The sequence below is a fragment of the Dermacentor variabilis genome, chromosome 6 (genome assembly GCF_050947875.1).
Source record: "Dermacentor variabilis isolate Ectoservices chromosome 6, ASM5094787v1, whole genome shotgun sequence".
NCBI classification, from domain to species: Eukaryota; Metazoa; Arthropoda; class Arachnida; order Ixodida; family Ixodidae; genus Dermacentor; species Dermacentor variabilis.
In genome coordinates this window covers 184104641-184129334 of record NC_134573.1, presented here as the reverse complement: position 1 = coordinate 184129334, position 24694 = coordinate 184104641, and the positions used below count along the sequence as shown (strand labels likewise).

General features: G+C 45.9%; 2 protein-coding genes across 5 annotated transcripts in view; both read left to right on the top strand.

The window, feature by feature from the left end:
* Positions 1–2472, top strand: part of LOC142585932 (MFS-type transporter SLC18B1-like) — a 63167-nt gene extending 60695 nt beyond the window's left edge. The window contains exon 15 of the mRNA XM_075697049.1: positions 2358–2472. Coding sequence (XP_075553164.1) covers positions 2358–2386 — 29 coding nt within the window. The 3' untranslated portion in view covers positions 2387–2472. The remainder of the gene's footprint in view (positions 1–2357) is intronic.
* An 18695-nt stretch (positions 2473–21167) lies between these two features.
* LOC142585931 (MFS-type transporter SLC18B1-like) overlaps positions 21168–24694 on the top strand; it is a 63267-nt gene continuing 59740 nt past the window's right edge. For all 4 annotated transcript variants that reach the window (XM_075697046.1, XM_075697044.1, XM_075697048.1 and 1 more), the window contains exon 1: positions 21168–21536. The gene's annotated coding sequence lies outside the window, so the exon portion shown is untranslated. The remainder of the gene's footprint in view (positions 21537–24694) is intronic.

Genomic DNA, 24694 nt, shown 5'->3' with positions numbered 1-24694 from the left:
TATTAACGTGCAATGTAATAAACTATTTTAGATAATGTGACTAAAGTGCGCCCTATATTTGAACCAGTAACGCTCATCCGCGTAGACATGAACAACTACAATACTCTGTAATAAACATGACGACCTGCACGCCAAAACATTTACATGTTTTCGTTGGAAGTAAGGTCAATGGACTGGAGGCACTACAGTTTGATACCGAGTTAAATAATTTGACTTCGCCGCATTACCACTCTTTTCTTCGATAATTCGTTTTTCTGTTTTTATCACTTTCTGCGGCTTTTAGGCAGCAGACAATAAAACTGCGACCCAATCGGCTTGCTGTGGGTACACATTGCAGGTTAAATTACGTATCTTTGAACGTGTCATCAGCAGTGTAAATCACATTAGAGCAGGCCAGAACCATCTCTTCAACGCTGCAGGGCGCTCAAGTGTCCAGAACTAAGCAGAGCGCCTAGCGGATGAGGCTGAAGTGAATGAGGGTCGGTGATTTGTCAAGTGCTCGTGGGTTTTACAGCCGTGTTGCGAACAGTTGGAAAACGGTATATGTGGCTTTTCCCGGCTCCCTGGATGAAATTGATAATTCACCGAGGTTTTATTTGTAGGAAATTGGGGGCATATTAGGCAATGATGCGCAGGCAAATTGTGAACTATTTTGGTTACATGTAGGATAAATAAAAACTGCTGAAAAGCGCCACGGCTGGCATTTCGGGAAATGTCGAGGGGTCGGCGCAATGGCGGCACGGCGTCGTCTGCTACGCCTCCTCCCCTGGCGTCGAGGACATAGCGTGGTGCTGTCTGCCGGAATCTATCCGTGACGTAGAAAACGTCATCACTGGATAACAATAGCAAAGTGTTCGACGTCTCCAGTGGCTGAGCCCGCTGAGTCACCATTGTTTTCGTGTTGGCAGCGTTGAATGTGTGCGTCTTAGCTGCAAAACAACCTGATGTGCAGGCCAACAAAGGTACTTAGCGAGCCAACGTACGGCATCGTCCACTCGCATTGGAGCGTGTGCACGCGGCACCACGCGGCGCCATTTATGTTTATTGAGGCAAGCGGGATCGAGCGCACGGTGCGCGGCCGAATGGTAAGATGTCGATTTGTGTTGGTTGCCGTGCATGATTCAGAGCAACGCTTCGCCCTAGTTTTGAGGGCGTAATTAAACTGGCGACGCATATCATGCTTTGAAATCGGTTATTAAGCTCGCATGGCTTTTAATAAAGGTAGCCATATGTGCTCTTCGCGCTATATCAGTGCTGCTCGCGGCATTAGTCTTGGCGAGTGCGGCGTGCCCCTTTCACCAGAATTATCGCGGGACGATGATTTATCACCAATGTATTTTAATAAGTGGAACTTCAGCCGATTATATTTTTGCGTCCTCAATCCATGCTTCCACCCTTGCGCTTCTCTGCGCAGGGTATTTTCACTAATGTGATATCAAGTGAGTACGCTGCAGAGCCCAGTGTGCATCGCTTGCTCGGCTCTTAATTACGATCACCATGATTCGTTTTCAGTGGCTCTGCCAGTCTCTAGAATAAACCATCTCGTTGACCAGCGGTTCAGCACATCACGGCTGCTAACAGAAGGAGAGGCAGTGTGTGAGGCTGACCACATTCGAATATGCAGCGTAAAGGAAAAGCATGAGGACAAATTCACTCTCGCCGCCCTTGCGCTGCAAACAGCTGGAATAAACGTTCCTCTCCGCGAGGTAGTGATCAAGGGCCGAGTAGTGAAGACCGCACCGTGTAGTTGCAAAGCAGCATATGGACGCGTGTTCTTACTCGAAAAAAAAGAAAGCGTTTACTTCTGTGCAACACTGAATTGCTTTTGCATAGTCTATACACATATTACGAGCTTAAATATGTAGTTACTTTTTGCTCAAGCTAGTTATCCTATTATTAAAATTGAACTAAGTAGGCAATAAGCGTGCTGAGTCAATTGTAGAAACTAAGTTTACTTCTCTATGCTAATGCATAGTTGACTATTTTGACTATTTTATAGGAAACACAAATGCAGGCATATGGTAGCGTTGCTCCTGTACATACACGCAAAACAGAGCGTTCAACTTCTATCCTCAACTGATTTGCCCCAGCGGTGGGCAAATCTCAGAAGGCAAGCTTAGCAGAGACGTATGCACCAAGAAAAGTTATTGACTTGCCATGTGTAAAAAAGGTAAATAAATGCATATACCAGTAGGTTGTTTCAATGTTTCACAGCATGAGCATTTTTATAGCGGATAAGAAATATTTACTGATTTATATATATGTAGTTATAATAAGTTATAACTTTATCTTTTTATGGCTGATGCAGATGGGGTGGTGGATCCTGAAAATTTTTTCTCATTTGTGTTTTGTTTCAGCCAAGGAGAAGCAATGTGGTTCTTCCTGAAGGGGACATTATCACGAGGCACTTGCACCAGCGGCCACCCGTCCGTCACCTGCACTTTGACACAGCCAACACAATATGTACATGCACCAAAGTGACTAGAGTCTGATATATTCAATTACTTGTTTCAGTGTGTCATACATTAAAAACACAAATACTTGGGCCAGTGGGTCACACTTGAAAAAGCTCAATGCATATTTCATGTTTTTGCTTTATTCATTTTATGTGTCATGGCACACTTCAAAGCTGTGCTGTTTGCTTCTTTCTGTTCTTTTGCATGTTCGCCAGCACGACGTTAGCTACCGACCCAGCTAATTTTAGCAAGAGTTTAAAGATATGTGAATGCCACGTAGCTCGACAGAACCGAGGTAATATTGTTTGCCGTCGCTTGGAGGTACTCAAATTATTTTTTTCATTCCACATAATTAGATTTTTAGTCTCAATTAATTAAACAACTTCTAAAATATTATAACTAGATGGAAAGTGCCATGGAGAAAATTGTAGAGCAACACGAAAGACTGCCGCTACAGCTTTCTGTTGCTGAATATGTGCTATATAAAAGTCTTTCCGAGCGTGAAAGAAGCCCGCGAATACACGCAAAGTGTCTCGAGCGGCCAGTCCCCCGATGCAGTTTCGCCCTTGGATTTATACGGAACTTCACGGCGACAGGTAAAATGCGCTTGGAGTGTCTATATAATTGCTCCCGCTATAAATGTTTTAGGTAATCTAATCAAACCGAGCGCTTCACAAAGGTTAGCAAATCGTCAGGTTTCGCATTGCACGTTGCGCGTAACCTCCCACAAGTTATGCAACCTGAAGGAAATCAGCCGCGAGCTTATCTCCAGCTCCCGATTCCGGCGAAGCTCGGCGTGTTTCGGACGGTCCAACGGCCAGACAGGAAGGTTCTGCGTTGGCACTGCTCCGGGAACAAGGCACACCAGCTTGGCACAAATAAACGTCGTAAATTCTAATACGTACAGTCCCGGACCAACGCCGTACACAAAATCTTCTTCGCCGAAGTACTCACTACACACACGATAATGAATGTTGGGCTGCTTCCCCATTCTCAGCTTTAGCAACCATGCGTCCTGCTGCTGACCGTGGTCGCAGACTCCAAGACCGCCTACGCAAACTACCGCAAGGGGAACATCTCTTCCGCGGCACTAGCGATCCTCACCAAACGCAAATCACCGGGATGAGCCGTTGAGCTCCGTGTGGGCCCCGGCTCACTCGCAAGTGGAAGGCGACGCACTCGCCGACCACTCGGTCCGAGAACTGTCAATCCGGGCCGAGGACGAGCCAGAGCTACCGCACCTCGTGACAAATTACAAAGACATCACCCAAATGTTCAGAAGCGCCAGATGTAGGCTTCCCCGTCCACATCCGCAACTTAGCCGAAGGCAGCAAACGATCGTGCAACGCACGCAAGCAGGGTCGGTAGCGCGTCCCGTGCTCTTGTACAAGATGTTCCCAACAGAGCATGACACTTCATGCCCGTTTTACAGACGATCAGAAGGCACTCTAGCACACATTTTTGCAGAGTGCACTAAGCTAAAGAACCCCCCAGCATCCCTCCCCCCCTCTCCCCCCCCCGAGCGATGGGAGACCTTGTTGTCCAGCCCCGACCTACCAACCCCGCTCGCGCTGGTGGCTAGCCGCCAGGAACTGCTGGACGCAAATGGGACCTCAGAAGAAGGTTCCACCCCGTCTGGTGCCAGCGCGCACCAACCTTTACTAAGGGCTCAATGAAAGTTGATTGTCTCCCCCCTGCCGCTGCTTGGTTTTGGAGTACGCATGAAAACTCACACCAGGTTCCGTCGAATACGTTCGTCACAGCGGCACCGAGCAGTAAACCATGCTGAAACAATAAACCAAATTACTGCCTTCGGGATGAAAGGCAGCGAGCAGCACTGGCGTGGCTGGTGGCGACAAAGCGAGTCACGTGATGTTGTTTGCTACGTCACATCGACAGCAGCGCCGGTCTCTCCTGTGGTGGCCCTCGATGGCGTTGGTTTCTATGCAGAACGCGCGCACTAGCGACTCTACGTATTCATGAAAGTGATGAGAGAGCCAAATGTACGCAGGCTGATTTATTATGCTCATGCAGGCGCACAGAATTTCGAATGGGAATAATACTTCCATAGCAGTTTTCATTCGCGACGTATCATACAAAAATTTTATTGATTTGTAAAAAAGAATGCAATTTTGAAACACCGCGCTTTCAAGTTATTCGAAAACAAATGTAAATTATAACTCTCCGGTGTCTGGGCTGGCACTGTGGAAAATTGGCGAAAATCCTGGGTTAAAATTGGAGCAGCCATGCGGCTATGCGAACAACTATGGGGAAAACAGCTGGGGTGATATCTTGGGTGATGACTTTCGCGAATATGTTTACGGCCATATTGCCTATCTCGGGACGCGGCCGCATTTATGCTTAAACCGTTTGTGGCGCTGTTCCAAGTTCGCTGTCTTTACACAGTACCAATTCCAACATCGGCTGTATATTTCGACGGGTACAGTGCCGTCTCACGAACACTCCAAAATCCCTGAGAGTGATCGCCAGAGAATTCCGCTCCTGTAGGACGAAGCATACAGCCTGTCTTGTTTGAGCCCGTGATGCGATGAGCGCTGGATTTTATAGCTCTCAACGACAACTGTGGCATAATCCAACGTAGCAAGGACCAGTGAGGCATTCCAGAAGTGACATACCCAGCTTCTGTGTAATGGGCGAACGACAACAAGTAGCGTCTAATATTTGGTCGCATCAACCTCGCCAACTGTCGCGGAGTGTTCATACTCTAGCACTCGAAACATCTCTAGTCATTGCGCCACGATTTTCGAAGAAATGAAGTGGCGCAAAAACGCGGTAGTTCTCTATAAAGTGTTACGGAGAACAAGACCATATGAAATGTTGGCATCATACAAATTGCGCCAGTGTGTCTTTCAGTATTTGCCATAAACCCACTGAGGTTGGGAAAGGTTAGTGTGCGCTAGCTAGTCTTCATTCTCTGCAGTGCAGATGTAGCTGCGCTATCTATGGCCTTTGCATCAAGAAGAATGCAGCCACGTTCGCGACCTGGCTTTTAGGCTTGATTTACATGACGGTACGGATTGCCAATTTACTCCGAGGAGGTCGTCGAGCTGCTACACCTGACATTGGCAGCATCGACTCCGGTGTTGTGACGTTGGCTGGATCGGCCATCTATCCTGTCGTCTGAATTCCATTTTAGTCACAAAACTCCATTGCCGTCGAGAACAGCAACATATCACGAGGCATCGGTGGTGGCGCTCCGCGGAGCGCTGCCACGGGCTCCCATGTTCCCGCTAGCAGTGGGCGTACCTGAACACACTCAGTAGAGACGTGCCTTGACACAAACAGAATCACACAGACCGTTGAGAAAAGCAGAGGCAAAACTCCTGAGTACTGCTCATAGTGTGGTTTAAAAGTGGCTTTTAAACAAACACTTGCGTCGTTCCTAGGCGTGATCTTGTGATACATTGTAGTATCGACAGAGCCCGAAACAGGCTGGACGTTGTGAATGTTTCACGTATGATTTTTTATTGGTACAGGCTCCAAACATAGCTTGCGAGTTGCTGGCGTCACTTTCTCGCCATGACATCTCATTAAGCAAGCGCCAGTGGCTGTAAGAAATGTCGCCACAACTGTACCGCTGCTGCATCTTGGTTTGCAGAGTCGACTCTCGCCATGCTACCAAAGCAAGAAACGAGAAACTATACCATTGATGCCTGCGATGCATTTTTGTACTTTCACGAGGAGCAAAGCAGTGGGAAGAGCGTAGAGGAAAGCATAAACGTTGAATACATGAAGAAGTGACCGCTAGAAGGGGCCCCTAAAGTTCTACAGGCTTTTACAACATATACACATACACCGGACACATTTGCGTGTTAGGTGGCTGATACTTGATCACGCCACCCACCAGAATTCAGGCCTAGGAAATGTTGCATCGGCAGCAAAGACGGAACCGCTACCAGCAAACACGTAACCACTCAAGAGCAGAAATATCACGCCAGAGACATATAATTATATCATTAAGGCATGTCACATGCTATTACATTTCATCACAAGTCACTTTTCAATCACAAGTCGCTTTTTTGTAAAGCATACGCTTTACTATCACAATAAATCAATTGTTTATAGGCATGCATTACCAACAGCACTAAGAGCGTACACTAAGTATAATGAAAGCAGCGCAGGCTTTCGCGGGTTCGATCCCCGCCGTGGCGGCGGCGGCGTCATTTGGATGAGGGCGACAATGCAACACGTTGGCACAGTTGACGCCTATGCAATGCGAAGCATTCAGGGTTTGAAGAGAAATGTCGTACAATTATAACTGTTGTGGTGGCTAACTGTTATGCAGGGATACTGGGCTGTAGCGCTTATAGCGGCTGTTCAAAATTATGCTTGATGGTTTTCTTCAAATTAGGCACTGCAGGGAGGCATGCGAAGACCACCTGTGCAAGTAAGTTATGTGGCCAAGGGGACGCAAAGTGAGATGATAGTTATCGATGTCAGCAGCCCAATTAACTCAAATTGAATAATTATTTTTTGTTGACTGCGGTATGTGGGTATGTTTGTATTGAAAAGTTAGAGGTAGGGGTATTTCTACGGAGTATCAGTTCGAAGAAATCTTCTAGCCTGTCTGTGCTCCGAGATATGGAACTCCAAATTTGAATTGTCGTTCACGTGATTACGCATGTAAGAGAGTTAGGATCGGCGGAAAGGTCCTCCTTGATATGACGCGGCTGCTGCGTGCGGCGTTCAGACTGACAACGGGGTGGAGGCATAGACAAAGATGATAACTGTTTCCTTTCCCCTTCTCGGCTGGCGAAATCAAGATATGACAGCGCGGTGTGCCGTGAAGTTGTTGCTCTTGATTTCAATAAAACTTACAATGCTTGGAAATCAGCAGTCACTCTATTTGCGTGGCCCAGGCAAGGGCCATGCCCGCTCGTCTAGTCACCATTACGCAGGCGCACTTCCCTCCGGCTTCTCCGCTCGCGCCATTATGTCGGCATGGCAGCTGCCGCCGTCGTTACAGGCTGCGCGGTCGCGTGTTGCGACAGCGGTTCCGGGATCTTCGATTTCTTTTATCTCGCCAGCCAAGAGGGGAACGGGGACAGTTATCATCTTTGCCAATGCCTCCACCCCGTTGTCATATTAAACGCCGCCCGCAACAGCCGCGTCACATCAGGGAGGAGCTTTGCGCCGATTCTATCTTGCATGCGTAATCATGCAAATGACAATTAAAATTTGGAGTCGCATATCTCGGAACACAAACACGCTAGAAGAATTCACCAGACTGATACTGTGTAGAAACACGACTGCCTCTAACTTTTCAATACAAACTTACCCACTTACTGCAGTCAACAAAAAGTTAATTATTCAGGTTTAGTTAATTGGGCTGCTGACAGCGATAATTATAATCTCACTTTGTGTCACTCTGACCACATAACTTATTTGCACAGGTGGTCTTCGCGTGCCTCACAGTGCCTAATTTTAGGAAAACCATAAAACTTAATTTAGAACACCCTGTATATATAGTAAGTCAGCCAGAATGTTTGTAATGGCAAGATATAAGGTATGAAGCAAACTAATACCCAGTGGTACATGTCCAGCCATCCTACTGACCCATAATATTCTACAGCTATCACCGGGACTGCCGCACAAAAACGGTTAGATAGGCTTCACTATCCCACATATCTGTCCATGAAACAGGGCGATAGGCTCGGAAATGCTTTGGAATAAATAGCTCTTGTGCTTACATATAGCTACCCGTTACAGAACCCCAGCTGGTCAAAATATTCCCGAGTGCGGTGTGCCTCATAATCAGATCGTAGTTTGGCACCTAAAACTTTTAATTTAATTAACAGCGCACGCTGTCATGTTTTGCCCGAAAAAAGTGTGACTTAGGGCCGTCAGTTCAGCATGGGCGAAAATGTGGTGTGAATAAGAAATACATTAAATGACAGCCTTCCTTGCTGGCTCCCATTGGGCACAGGTGCAGAAAATTGCACTTGAGGGTTCACTGGCATGCACTAGTGTTTTACAATAACAGCGTGCGATTCGGGAAATTTTGAAAGAGAAACACTTGCTAGCACCGCTAGAGTCCCGCGGTTGTCATCCTGTTTGTTCATGATTATTGTTTCTTTTTTATTGGTTCTTAAGTTTTCTTTCCACAATTGGCTCCAGGTGGGCGTTCTGTCTTCTAAATATGTGTAAGTAGCGTTGACGTGAAAAGCAGCCGTGCTCGTAAGCCCTCTACAGAAGTGACAACCGAAAACACACGCACGCAGACATACACACACTGCAGAAACAAACAAAAAAATATGCTTAGGTGGTACGTTCGTAGGCATGGTTTTTTTCTATATCTTTATTTTTTCATGCTACAAGCAACAATCTTCCCACTTCTTTCACAATATCCACCGAGTCGACTGACTGATCAACCAGTGGTGACCAAAATCCATTGTTTCTCGAAGAGGAAACAGAGTTCGCGTCCGCTTGACATTGTTGCTGAACAAACAAAAAGAGTTTGAGGTTTCAGGCCGACATAATGGATCACATGTGAGACACCTGCCTACTATTCCACGTATAAGCAGGCCGCTGTTGGGGAGTCTGCATTATGGCGCAGCATTGCCTGCCAGCGCTTAGATGGCATCATTCGAAGGACCAGTTGTGGTGCCTTTTATGCTACTCAGACTACGTGTACATCAGTTCTAGTAGATTGAATGCAATCCTCATTAACATTACCTCAGAAGGGATTAAGCGAAATATTCATCACCGATATGAAGAAATGCTCATGCGGAGCTGCGTGGACGTGGTTTTCATCGTTTTCTTGCCGTCAGCTATCGACAAAATTGAGATTATTACCCGTGAGCTGCGTTTCCAATAACGCGAAATGAGATGAAAATCGTGGTGGCATAATTAACACGGTAATCAGTCGCGTGGTGTTAGGTTTTAATCCCTGCGTTCAGACACCAAAATGTAGAAGCGGTTGTTACTTGAGTACGATGAGGCGGTTACTTTGCCCACACATATAGCACTCTTGCTATCTACATTTGTTCAACACCACTTAAGGAAAAAGTCGCAGCTTTGCCCGAAATCTGAACCATAGATTGCGATTGAAAATTAAAAGACTGTTGCACATAGTAAGGATAGTAGTTTTATGGGCTGTATAAACTTGCAAACATTCAATTACTAACTGAACAACCAAACATGGGGTGCTATAACGTAAAGCTATTCCGAACTTTTCTATCCCAATTCTGCAGTCATCTCTCTGCGATTGGTCAAAAACATTTGGACCACACCGACTTCGCCTGTCTGTTACGCGGAGTCACGAAAACCACGACAGCTCCTCATCTGATATGACGTGTACACACTATACGTGATTCGACTGAACAATAGAAAAATAATTATTCCTAATTCGACGGCTTTTTGCCATTAGCCCTCTGCTATCGGTCAAAAGGTTTCGGACTGCACCCACTTCACCTGTCTGGCCCGCGACGTCACACAACCGTGAAAACATACCACGTCAAAGTGACGTATACGCGTTAAAGATGCGTTATTACGCCAAACAAAGCTAAATATTTTTTTTCTGAACAGCCGGAGTCTGCCCCTTTCTGAAAGGAATAGAACATGGCTGCACGCCGATCGATCAGGCACTGGCGACTCGCACCTGCCAGAGAGCATAAATTGTTTGCATATAATAAAACTTTTTTCGTGGCATTATAACGTCATTGAGCCCTTCAGGCACGTATACAACATCGCTCTGCCATCTCTTCTTTGTTGAGCCTTTCTAACCTTCCGTTCATCATCGCCACGATTTTCGACCAGCCATTCGAAGCAAAGTGAGGGGAAGTTGACCAATCGCAGACCCCGCCGCCACCCTCTTCATCCGGTTAGCTATTTTCAGTTCACTGGCTCGGCCCCATCGAAACCCACTCCTCTTGAGCGTGCCCCTCGCCTCTTTTCAGCCAATTACATAAGAAAAAGCGCTCAATGTAGGCAATTCCAGGTAAAACACGGGGAATGCGGGAGATCGAAATTAAAGACAATGAGCAAAACAAGAGCAAGGTAGAAGTGGGAGCATACGTTTCGATAACTGGACTTGTCTCCTTGAAGGCAACATATGTTTTCCTCGGCGCAGTATATATAGGTAGGGTTCTTCGAAAGGGGAGAGGGAGTAAGGCGGGTGGGTGCGGCAACGACTGAAGGTATGTTAGCGGCAAGGGTGTAGAGTTAAAAACAAAGGGGTGCTGTGCACAAGGCCGGTGACGCGGCCATGTGTCAGCCGGAGTGTCAACGGCCGCGTGCACAGCACCCCTCTATAATCTGCTTCAATGGAGGTCGCTGGAGGTCGTATCAAGTATTTGTACAAGAAGGATATTGATACGAAAGCCTCAAATGACCCAGGGAGCGAAAAAGCCGGTATCTGTCGTCTGTAAAAGCGAAACGGCACCTCAATTCGCATTCCCATTGGCTACGGCGCCGCGGCAAGAGCACGCCTCGACGGAGCAGAGTGAGCGAAAGAGGACACCTAGCTGTTGCAGGGTTGCGCGCCTGGTTTAGTTTGAGGAGAGAGGGCATCGCTGCGATGCTACGTCACCCTCCCTCTCGCTCTCAGAAGCATACGCGCGGTGCGTCTCTCTCTCTCGCCGCCACTGGGCGTAGCTGCTGCAGATGCCTGCCGGCCTTGGTGGCCGCTGCTTCTTCCACGACCTCTCATTGCGCAAGATGTCGGTGACATGCGGCGTTGGCACAGCAGGCTGGTTGGTGTCGCTTGCTGGCTCGGGCAGCACGCACCGTTATGGTACATCCCTAGCAGCGCAAATCACGAATGAGTGCTCAGCGGTATTCAATTTGACATTAATGCTTTCGCATTAACAACTCATAAGAGGTACTTAGGTGTCCACGAATTTTTTACTTATAGTGGAGGAATAGAATTAGGAAGCCTACAAGCAACTATGCTACCAGTATAGTAAGCAACATGGTAACGAAGAACGGCAAACGCAAAGTCAGAGAGGCTGATCGAGACAATCTCCTGGGCGGTGGGAATGTATAAGAAACACGCTACGAGTAACTACCTAAGAAGTAAAAACGAAATCAAGTATGAAATATTTTATGATAACTCAAAGGGAAGTTTTCACTTTTTGAAGCGAGATCAGTATGCCTTGGAACGCGTGCTTATAAAGCGACTTACACCAAGGAAGAAGAGGCATTAGCTTGCCGTGGTAAAGCTAGGGGAACAATGGAACATGTCTTATTAAAATGTCGAAATATCTGCGCAGCTGGTGATTTAGGTTTCGCTGGCTTCCTTGAAGCTCTTGGGTAGAGGGATAGCAGATGGAAAGTAAATATCTCCACTATAGAGATTAGTGAAAGGCCATTGCAGGTCTGGTGGGAGAAAAGCAGTGAGACCACAAACAACGGAGGCGTACAAAAACAAAGTTTCCAATAATAATTCGGAAAGCTTTGTGATGACAATTTTTCGTCTGGTAAAACAAAATAGGTAAGACATTAGGCAAAAGAAAAAAAAGGCTTGATGTTGCAATTGACCACCCCGTATGAAAGGGAGTGCTCATACCGTCCATCGATCCATTCGAAGCGCGAAAGAAGAGTCCCGCTGCGCTACACACCTCATACATAACTCATACATACATACATACATACATACATACATACATACATACATACATACATACATACATACATACATACATACATACATACATACATACATACATACATACATACATACATACATACATACATACATACATACATACATACATACATACGTCATACATACGTCGTGTTACTGCATTTATTATTATAGCGACAGTCATCGTAAGATGGCTTCTGTCCAATTCTTTAAGTGAAGAGTGGCAGATTCACAGTGATCCAAATTGGCTTGAAAAGGGTCAGATACCGACAAACGAACATACCACAAATTGGGTAAACTTCGCAGAGAATGCTAATCGCATGAAAATAAATAGTGAATAAGTCTACCTCCACATTAGCTTCTCGATTTTAAGTACCCATAATTCAAGAACACATCATATATCGTGCAACCACAAATTCCCCAGCACTGCCCCACAACCCAGTCGACGTTTAAGCTTGCTCACCCTCCGGACAGAATGACATAGCACACAATCTCCAGTGCACATGTATAGGCATGTTTTTAGTGAAAAAACGACAGCTTGACTTCTCTAGAGCTAGAAGTTGTCGTGTACAGTTCCACATTAACCATATTAATGTAACCTTGAGAGAGTTAATAAAATATATTGTATATTGTAATTTGAAGTCCGCGTTTCATATCTGCGCGCTCATCAGGGCACACCAGCACTTTCCTCCTTGTGCATTGTTTTTTCTGTACTTTGCAACAATTCATTGCACACTTACTTTAGCATAACTGTTTGAATTATTACGTATATTTCCCTTTTGAAATATCCATATGACCCATAGCTCCCATATCCAATAATACGATATGAAACGTATAGGATCCCATATAAAAACCCGTTTTTCCCATATGGCTTACGATGTTATTGGACATAGGAGTTATGAGGAGTACGGGGATTTTTCAGTAGGGTTGGTACTTATCTTTCATTCAGCATATACAAAAACAAGCAATATCGTCACCTGAGGTTCTCCACGTTTTAATGGGCTTCAAGTATTTGTACAAAAGCTACTGCATTACAATTTAGCGCTAATGTTTCATACATCCTTGTTGCCACCCCCCCCCCCCCCAGCTGTCTTTTGAATACATACAGGATAATTCACACAATTGAGAATACTAATCCCACTACGAATGAGAAAATAAACCGAGGGACCTTATTTTCGTTAGTCCCAGTCGTATGATGCCAACAGATTACGAAGCTAAGATAAGAATAGTTGAAATCCTTTTATGGCGATAGCAATTACCTGGATACTACAGGCGAATTTCTGCCGTCGGCGACGCCGTGAGGTTCCGTATAAAGTGCGAGGGCGGTAACATCGTTGGCGCGACGTATTCTGTGTGTGCGAGTGAAAGCGTGTGAGGGTTAGGCAGCGATCGCGGCTCACTCTCGCGCACGCAACTGACAGAAGCGGGGAGGAGGTGCGCCGCCTTTCATCGTGCTTCGGTGGGAGGGTAGGGAAGGGGAGCGTGTTCTACTCCGGGCGGCCGCGAGCACCGGGCCGCCCGGTGTGTCTTGAAAGCCATCTCCGACGGGTACAGAGTGCGCCGCGCGCTGAGTTTTCGCGACTTGGTTCGCGTTGATGCGAGCGGCTGCACGACGGTTAATTTGCTCGCTGCTGCTGCCGCGTTTGCTCACTGCAGCATTTTGACGGCAAGTTTCAGCAGTCATCGAGTGAGATGTGCTCATGTTTGCTTGTGCACCCGTGACACCATGCTTGTTAATTTAGTTAGGATGCCCATGTTTACAAGTTTATATGGCCGATAACGCTACTATCCTTCCTAAGTAAACCTGCGCACTAATTTGCTATCGCAATCGATGCTTCGCCTTTCGGGCGAAACTGCGACTTTTTGTTTTTAATTCAAGCACAGAAGTGATAAGGTAAAGGGAAATGAAAGTTGCCGAAAAGACAAATTGTCCTCCGTGGGAGACACACCAACACCCTACGCAGGAGGTTAGGTTTAGTGAAACCGACTAGGTTTTCTTCTAATTCTAATTTCTTTTTACCAGTTATCCGCACTGCATAAAAAAAGTTCTACATTTACTAGCACTGCACTTTTGAATAGTTTGCATGTTCCACTTAAAACCCTGCATAGTTTAACAAATATCAAATTCAATAAACAATTTTCTGCGAACGTTGGATAAATTGCCTTAATTATTGGATTGTGCTTTAAGTAAGTACTGTACTCTTTCTGTACTTTTGTCCCCACTTTTTTTTGCACTCTTTGCACTCCTTCGTACTTTTGCCGCTGACTTGTTATCTTGTGTTTATTTCTACACTTTATCACGAGTGTATGCTTTTCTCACTTCCACTGGTTTCCATAATCAGACTGAATAAGAACCATATTTCTGATTTTATGATTAATTAATATACGCTTCGCGTGTGCTCTCTCTGCTATTCGCTCATTCTGCTGTTGCTCTGCTCTGTTGGACACGTAACGTAAATTGTTGTATTTTGATTTCTAACCGACGGTGCTGATTTCAATATCACAAGTCTGGGTCGTTGTCTGTATACACGAGTTTTATCATTTTGACTTATGAATAGAAGGTCGTCTCCTCTCAACAAAATTTTCTTCTAAATGGAGGTCAGCAATGCAGTGCATTCCATAAACATATTTAAATGTAACTGTGCAAATACCTTAGACGATGACTACCAATGTAAAGTAAGAGTTAAACTCTTTTAGAAAACCATATTATATATATATATATATATATATATATATATATATATATATATATATATATATATATGTATTTATATATATATATATATATATATATATATATAAATATATTAACTAGAGTTCAAAAGTACCCCACTGGCGACGTAGCTGGACAGAACAAAGGTAACGTTGTTTGCCGTCGCTTGGAGATACCTAGATTACTTTTCTTTATCAACTTAATTACAGAATTACCCTAAATAATTAGCCAATTTCTCAAATATTATCATTAGATCAAAATTGTCAGTGAGAAAATTGTCGAGCGACACGAGAAACTCCCGCTACAGCTTTCTGTTGCTCAACACGTGCTACATAAAAGTGTTTTTTGAGCGTGAAAGAAGCCCGTCAATACACTCAAATTTCCTCGAGTGGCCAGTCACGCGGCAATTGTATCATGAAGCTACAAAGGAAACCCATGTGGGTTACTAAGAAAAAGAAAAACCTCGCAGTTGAAGAGAACTCCATCTCAGCTAACCAGCCCAGCACGAATTCTTCTTCAACTGCTAGGCTTTCTCTCTCAGAAACACGCATGGGTTTCCTTTGTAGCTTCGTGCTACAATACGGGGGGATGCCCAATTTTTGCGTTTCATGTACTTTCGTCCACCTTGCGGGCTTCCGCAGAACTGATTTGCCATATTCATTGTGGCACTATCTCTAGTTAGGGAACAATAAGTATCTTAATCGTCGAGAAATTTTTAAAGCGAAAGCTTTACTGGCCTAGTCCAGCGAGTTTTGCCATGCGTGACAGTCTGACCTTGAAGTGAAACCACATGACTCGGCGCAGCTGCAGCGGCGTGCCGTCGTCACCGCTGCACCGACCGCCACCTCGCGACCTGTGTCCACGTGACTAACCACGTGACTCACTGATCGCTTGGAAGTACTTGAAAGTAAGACGGCGGCGCTCTCACTGCCGCCTCGCAGCCCAGTGCTGTAGTTCAGCCGTTGCGCGAGGAACGCTGATTCATATGCGCCCAATTTGCCTGCGTTGTCCCAGCGGTGTAAGCGCCAAGCTGGGTCGGACCATCCTGCCAGCTTTCGCTTGCATAACCTAGCCTAGCCGAGCTAAGCCGCAGCCATTCTGACAGTGCAGTGCTAAGATTCTCGGATTTCGCACGCCAGCTCTTCGTGGAAAGACTGACTGCAGACTTTAGAGGTCCGCCTTTGCAACACAACATATGGGCGCGGTGTTCCACCACCATGGAAGATCAACATGGACGTGCTTTTCGGGGATGTCGCGAATCAAAACTGGGCATTTTCAAGAAGGTGCTCTGTTTATCTCGGTATCTGGCATGAATTCTTACTGTGTTCCGCTAGCGGATATGCTGAGGTTATTATACCATACGCAGATGACTCGTTATACCTCACTCTTTCCTGCCAAGGTATCATTTACGAAACGATTTGTCCTCTGCAGGTTTGTGTCCGTGCAAACTCTGCGAATAATCCTGCTGCGCTTTTAATGCTTCGTTTAATTTTTCCTTGAGCGACATGTTATGGCTCTGTGGAATATTTTGACAAGCATTGTTTGAGCACCAGCCACATCGCGCATGTGATAAGTGCAGCAGCATGAGACGCAGAAGCGATGCATCGAATGGCGCACTGAACATCAAAATTTCATGCTGGAAGTAGCTGGCACGTAGCCAAGCTGTCTCCTAGTTCCACCTGGTTCTTTGTTGTTGATGTGCAGATATGTTTATTTGAATTTGGCATAACAACGAAACAGTTATCATTCGAAATAAATTTGTAATCTTTTTTTAGCGTTTCTATCCTGACGTTGCGTGTGACACGTGGTGCTTTTATTCTAAGCCTCAACTGAAAAACAGCTCGGAGTTGGCATTCACATCGCTGATTATCATAATATTCTTAACAGTGTTTTTGTATTCCTATTCTATCTGCGACGTTATGCTCTGATTTCTGTTTTTATTCTCTTTCGTATTCAATGCTGTAGTTGCTTACGTGAGGCGTCATCCACACTTTTATCCGCCGACTAGACCAGGTAAAAAAAATCAGAGAAACAGAAAAGCATGTGCAAGACTTATCGTCTACAGAGTTCAACTGAAGCATTTCTCACATGGGCTCTCTCCTAAAACAGAAGCTGTGTTGGGAAAGCAGGACGAAAATATGCATACACAGAAGGACGATTGGTGCCGTCTACACTGACATCGCGCTTTTTTTTTTTTTTGCATGGGGCATGTCATCTGAGTATTTCTTGCCCTAATACGCACAAAAAGAAACCAAAGAAAAAAAATCGCTCTTTGTTCCCATTTACTTTTTCCCTGGTTATCCACGTGCCAGGTCAACATTGATTTGGGCAGATGGAGTCATGGAGTCATTTGGGAGATGGAATCTGTATTTTAACCTTATACACGCCTATCCTCCTCGTTTGTGAGGCGCTCACTCGCTATGGACACGTGTAAGGCCACGCGCTCTGTGAATTCCACGGGCTCAGGTGATACAACAGCACTCGAAAGAAACGGCGTTGCGTACGACACGTAATAGATAACTCGTCACTTAAGAAGACGGGCGCACAACACGCCTGCAAGAGTTGCAGGCGTTCGGTCGCTCCTTTGCAGTCACTTGCCTGGAGTGAAGGCGGCGCTTGGATAGAATACAATTAACGTCCTATCTCCTCTTAAGACTCTTCAAACCAGTACCTCCTAGGCGCTGGCCAAGGTACGTTTTTGTTCTGTTCTGGTATGCTTAAACTAATGTTACTTTTCACAAACACAAGTATTCACGTCTATAACAGCTTTCTCCAACTTGTTTACACCATAGTAAATTTTCCTTGCTAAAGTTGAGCTACAAGAGACTTCAGCGGGTAGCATGTCAATGATCGAGTGTGTGTGTGTGTGTGCGTGTGTGTGTGTGCGTGTGCGTGCGTGTGTGTGTGTGTGTTTGTGCGTGTGTGTGTGTGTGTGTGCGTGTGCGTGTGTGTGTGTGTGTGTGTGTGTGTGTGTGTGTGTGTGTGTGTGTGTGTGTGTGTGTGTGTGTGTGTGTGTGTGTGTGTGTGTGTGAGTGTGTGTGTGTGTGTGTGTGTGTGTGTGTGTGTGTGTGTGTGTGTGTGTGTGTGTGTAAAACTTTATTGAAGATAAATATAACGGAAAAGAAAAGGCTGCCTAAGGATGGGGCCCTTGGTCCAGAGCTCCACTGGCGCGGGCTGCTTGCCGTTTGCAGAGCAATGGACCCCTCCAGATCGCAGTCCATGAGTCGCGTCTCCCATGGCAGCGAGAAGTTTGAGGGTAGTGTGAGTGGTGAGCACACTGCGGAGAGGGCGCGTCTAGCACTGTCTTGTGATATGTCTCAGTGTGGATCGATTGCCGCGCCAGGGGATGTGTGCTCTGGCGCCGCCGATGCGATTTTGCTCTGTCGGAGGAGGTTTGGATACGTCTTGGTTTGAATTCTGCGTCAGTGTTTTCCCTGATTGTGGGTGAGTTTAAGGTAAGGGGGAGTGAGCATTCGTCGCTCTGGAGGACAAGGATCTCCCGCGCGGTGACCGGTGATGCGTTGGTTGGAGGGGGAAGCATCAAGCGAGCGGTCGAGTCCACCGCTCGCTTGTTTGCTTCTCGAGCGCTGGACACCAGGCGATTCCGTGGTGCAGTCCGAGAGGCCTTCTTAGTAGCCCTGCTGCCGCAGCATGCAGGAAACGCTTGAGATAGGTCCTCCACGTCGCTTGGCAGGCGGTTAGCATACGGGCGGGTCAGCACGGTTTATGGCCCATGCAAAGACCACCGCCTCTGCGGTGGTTACCGATCGCGTCGTGACTGTAGCCGCGAGGATCTCGCGGTAGTGTCTCGTTACTGGAGTCGTGCAGTAATTTGTTCCCGGGAAGCGGCTCGCGTCCGCGTAGTAGGTGTTGGGATCGGGCTGGTATAGCCATTCGAGTGCTCGAACGCGCGCTCCATCTGCTCGCCGCGTGAATCCTCCATTGCATGTTCTTGGGGATGGGCGTGATGTGAATCTTGTCTCTGTTGGCTTTGTTTAGCATCTCTCTTGCACCGTTGAGATACTTGGCGTTCAGTGGATAGCCTGATCATTCGAGGACAAACATTCCCTGCGCTTGATGGCGAGTCCTTCCCGCTGCGCCATTCGCACAGTCACCGCGTGTTCGTCGAAGCTATTGTGCATTCCCAGGTTCGTTAGACGTTCGCTTGAACGGGAGGCCGAACGCAGTTTTGTACGCCCCTCACCGGAGAAGGTTTGCTTGGTCCGTCTCACACTTTTGCGTAAGTTGCTATGGAAGGGTGTACTTTAGGTGACTGACCACGAAGGCTCATACGATCGGAAGCGTGTCCGTCTCCGACATCCCAACCCTGCTACGCGAAATGCGACCTCTGAGGCGCGAGACACGCTTGACCGTGCTACGCAAGTGTGTGAACGCTGTTTGCACGCTACATGCCGTTGTCCTGGACGTGCAAGCCCCGAAGTAGTAGTTGTGGAGTTCCCTCTACTTGCATGCCAAATAGCGCAAGCTCGATTCGTGTGTCGGTCCTGAGACACGCATATTTAGATTTTATTCTGGTGCACGATGAATTCTCAGGAAAAGACTTCATGGCCACTGAGTCCATTTACGTTTGTAAGATGTTCGTAGCTGTTTGGGAGAATGTCTTGCTTCTGCTCGCACGATCCCTTGCACGCCCATGGCGTTATGTCGTCGGCGTATATGGCACAGCCCCGGCCCTCGACGTCTTGAAATTGTACCTCCAGCCCTTGCATTCCCATATTGAAGAGAAGAGGCGACAGGAATGAGACCTGTGGTGTCTCTACTGGGGAGGTTGAATGTGTCCGATTCCATTGATCCCATTCCTGAGGATGGTTTGGGGGGCTAGTTGGTAAAGCATCTTACAGAGTTAACAGCGCACACAGACGGGGACAAAGTGAGGAGCAACGGGACACAGCGCTGCTACTGGGTGGCAGACACAGAACTGCCACCCATTCCTAGGCTGGCAATTCTGTTGGTAAAAAATTCTTGAACGATAGAGTTTGCGCAGAAGTTTATTAATTGAAAATAAACACACTTCAAGTTTTCCTGCTTGTGTTTCTGGAAACGTTGGCATGTTCTGTCGCATGATCGCCGTGAACGAAAGCGTTGCAAATGCTACAGGCGACAGGGGATGGCGTAGGTGAAGGGAAGGGATAGAACAAATATTGTTCGAAACTTCACGAAGCACAAGTATCTCTGAAGATATGAAAACGATGTTGCTCTGTAGTGCCACATCACAAACCCAACATTTGCAAACACGTAAACGAAATCAACATTTCTGTCACACCACATGTACATACATCGCTTGTGTCTGCTGAAACATGCACTGACGCAGCAAACTTTCTCGGCATAGGGATTACTATAAAAAATAATAAAAAATGATGGTACATTTTGCATAAAACCAATCTCGGAAGCAATGCCATCGTAAGCGTGTCTTTGTAGCATCATTGTATCTGTAGATGCATAATATTTAGGTAGCGTCATGTTGACCTCTTTTTCTTTCGTCTCGTGTGTTTTGGTTGCGTCTACATCCACAAATACACCATTCAAGCGAGATAATATGTGCATAATTTTTGTACTACGAAATGATGTGGTTTTACATGCCAAAACCACGATTTGAGTATGAGGCACGCCGTAGTGGGTTATTCGGGAATAATTTGGACCACCATTGGTTCTTTAACGGGCACCTAATCTGAGTACACGGGCGTTTTAGGCCCCATCGAAATGCTGCCGCCGCAGCCGGGATTCGATAGGGCGACCTTCTGCTTAGCAGCCCAAAACCATAGCCACTAAGCAACCAGGGCGGATGATTTGTACTCCTACAAATGCTTCTCATGTTTCACTAGCTTTTCTACAGTTAGCGAAAATGTGTGGGCCGTCATAAGAAAATACCACGACGTAAATATATCACGTACAAAATAAACATAATTGACGTTTAGAACGGTCGCTCCACCATTCGAAGTACGTAAAGGAATGCATGCCCATGTGACTCTCATGTAAAATAAGCGGTGGTACATGCAGTCTACTGGTATGCTGCTGCGGTTGCAAAAGACGTGAAGCCTCTCTCGCCTCTAAAGACTGCATGCGTCACGCTCGGCTTTGAATAGGTGGCCGTTGCTACCGGCAAATCGCTCCACCGTAGTGCTCGGCACTCGTCCTTCAGCTTCCGGAAGTTCATGAAAAAAGCTAATGCGACTTTGGACTGGCCTATTCGAGCGCTTCGTCAACGCGAAAACACATAAACAAGCCTTCGTTCAGACACACACACACACACACGCCTTCGTGCCCTTTTCCGCTTTCCACAACAATCCTCGCCTCTTTCTCTTTCGGCGCTGCGTGCAGCGACGCGAGTCCCACCTGCAATTCTCAGCTGTCTCAGTTTGACGGAGCGCACAGGAGCGTGTGCACAACCCTCTTTCGACACAAACCTTTGATTTATCATTCACGAATAATCAATTCCAGTTGCGAGCTAGCTAAGTTCCCCACCGCGTGCCAGCACACGCTATATCGGAGGAAGTCGCCATACTAGTGTTCTCTTGCTCTAACTCCTTTTCTTCTTTTTTTTTTCATTTTCACACGTGTCATTTGTTGCGGTAGCTGGCGGCAAGCGGCTTCTGGTTTCCGATCGCGCACTCCGCACATTTTTCCTTGAGCGCAGTGCACGAGTGCAGCTCGTCGCTTCCAGGCAGCGTCGGCAACCGTTTCCAGCCGCTTACGAGTGAGCAGCTGAGCCTCGCTGCTTTTGTCACGGACGCTACGACAGGTGAGTGGACTAAGCCACAGAGGCAATGTTTGCCGTAAAAGCCGTAATAGATTACGCAATGGGGCGTTGCGAACAGCTCGTGAGTTAAGCACGAATGAAATCTTACAGCTGCTATGCAGAGCTCGCTTAATCCTACCAATCTACCAAGCCATGCAGTGAAAGAGATTGTGCATAGGTGTGGAACAATTAAATACGATTCTCTCGAAAACTGCTAGCTATCGTCCTTTACATGCTTACATTGCTTACGACGTTTAAAATGAATCGCAAGAGCGTTGCTGCCGCAGTGCACACACACACACACCCATTTATATATATATATATATATATATATATATATATATATATATATATATATATCATCATATCATATATATATATATATATATCATCAGTGCGTGTTTCACTGTCCCAACACCAGAAAATGAGGCATTGTGGACTTCCCACACCGTAAAGATAATTTTAACCTCACTGGTATTCCCACTGTCGGACGCGATTTCCTCTTTGCAAACCCGCTCCAATGGCAATGTGGTTAACTTGCCCGAGGATAGGTTCCGGGATCTTTCCGGGTCAGTTTTCATCGATTGGCCACGATGTGTAGCTGTATAGGCAGTTCGGCTGCAAGTTATCCTCAATATTCCCTCAAAGTTCCAAAAAAATCCTGAAAGTCCGTTCAAAATATTAATAAATTATATTCCATCATTAATGAACCATGCTATGTACGGCGTCAATACCAATGCAACGATTTCATGTGCTTTGGAGTGATCTAGCTAGCCTTTCATGACTATAACATTACCTAATGCCAGAGAAATTATAGAAGTAAGTCTAAATTTCAATTTGAACTGCACACCAAGCAAGCCCACGAGTTGTTTTCGCAAGCCGGGCGACTGTAGCTCAATATATCTTATTAACAATTGTTTTGCATAGTGATCCTTCTTCTCCGCTCTTTACGTACTGCATGCAACATGCGACGTTTGGGGATTTTGCTTGTGCAGTGACAGTCCACGGACACAGACAACCTGCAGAAACTTAAAATCACATGGCTATCTTGGTGTCCTAAAGGCGCGCGGTGGAGAGCGCAGGTTTCACGCTTGCCGTGCGCCAGTGAACTCACTGTGATCGCCAATTTCTTGAAAGGCTTGATGGCCTAGAGTATAAAAAAACACTGCCTTTGAACTTATTACAGACTTGCTATCGTTTGAACTTGTGATGCATTGCGAATTCCAAAAGCTTTAGCGCGAACTTGGAGAAATGATACCCAGTATATATAGTGACACATTCTCTCTCACTTCAAAAACTCATCTTGAAATGTTATAAACAGGGACGAGTTGCCTCAGAAAGGCTGGCCAACGTTTCGATAGGAGGAACTATCTTCGTCAAACCAAGATAGGTCCTTCTATCGAAACGTTGGTCAGCCTTTCTGAGACACCTTATCTCTGTGTATAACTCAGGTTTTTTAGCGCACGAAAACGGACGAAGGACAGTGGCAAGACGCGGACACAGCGCTAACTTCCAACAACTGCTTTATTCCACGAAGCGGTACATATATATATAGGGAACGGACACCACCTTACGCATGCGCATATGCACTGATTTTTAGTAAGATGAGACAGCAACGAGACATGTGTATGATGATATCGAAGATGAAAAACGACCATGCCCAGCCCCAAAATTTTTTATTTATTTTTTTAATTGCAAGTATAAAATGTCATCTCCATCAGGCCACCCTCTGTGTCACGTTTAAAAAATCGAATTCTTTTTTTGAAAGATCAATTGAAGGCGCGCAAACACAAGCGCTCCCCAAACTAGCGACCTTCGCCACTTCATTTATCTCACGTGTTGTTTGCGCCGGGCTTCTTCCTATCACCGTGCACTGTTTATAAAGGGGGCTGCATCCATGTTTTCTGCAATGAAAAGCCAGATGCCCCACTCCTCCAGTTCGCACATTATTTGCGTGTTCACGCAACCTATCATTTACACACCTTCCCGTTTACATACATCGGCCATCATACATCGGCCAAACGGGAAGGTGTGTAAATAATAGGTTGCGTGAACACGCAAATGATGTGCGAACTGGAGGAGTGGGGAATCTGGCTTTTCACTGCAGAAAACAAGGATGCAGCCCCATTTATAAACAGTGCACGGTGATAAGAAGAAGCCCGACGCAAACAACACGTGAGATAATTGAAGCGGCGAAGATCGCTAGTTTGGGGAGCGCTTGTGTTAGCGTGCCTTCAATTGATCTTTAAAAAAAAGAATTCGATTTTTTAAACGTGACACAGAGGGTGACCTGATGGAGATGACATTTGAATCTTGCAATTACAAAAAAAAAATTTTTTTTTCGCTATGCATGGTCGTTTTTCATCTTCGATATCATCATACACGTGTCTCGTTGCTGTCTCATCTTACTAAAAATCAGTACATATGCGCATGCGTACGGTGGTGTCCGTTCCCTATATATATGTGTACCGCTTCGTGGAATAAAACAATTGTTGGAAGTTAGCGCTGTGTCCGCGTCTTGCCACTGTCCTTCGTCCCTTTTCGTGCGCTAAAAAACCTGAGTTATGATCCAACACGCTCTATGTATAACTTTTATACCACAGTGTGCTATTCCATCTGTCAGCCCCTTTCTTCATTTTGGATCATCATGAAATGGTAATGCATGTCACTGCCAGCCAGCTATAGTTACCAGTGAAAGACGATATTTTTATTAGTTAAGAAGCGACAGTGGTTACTTTTAAAGCGAAGCTTTCCGTGCTTAGAAGTCTCACACTATGTACCCGTGAGATTTTTTGTCGGTATTTAAATCATAGCTTGTCAACAGTGCAAAGCATAGGCATAACCATTTCACTAAAATACGCGTTTCATATGATAAAATACAAACAATTATAGACGTCGCATTTAGTTGAATAGCATTTTATTATCTCTTACAATAAAGCTTCACGAGACAGATTCTGACATATGCGTTATGTCTGCAAATTCTTATTCTCTTTCTTTTCCCGCCTCTTTCCGCTCCCGTACTTCCTTTATTGTGGGTTGTAACATCCGGAAACTGCAAATTGTGCTATAAGAGGCATCGTAGTAAAGGGGTACGCATCAGTCAGGACCTCATAGGGTTGTTCAACCTGTGCTTAAATATAATATAAATGGCCGAGTTCTTG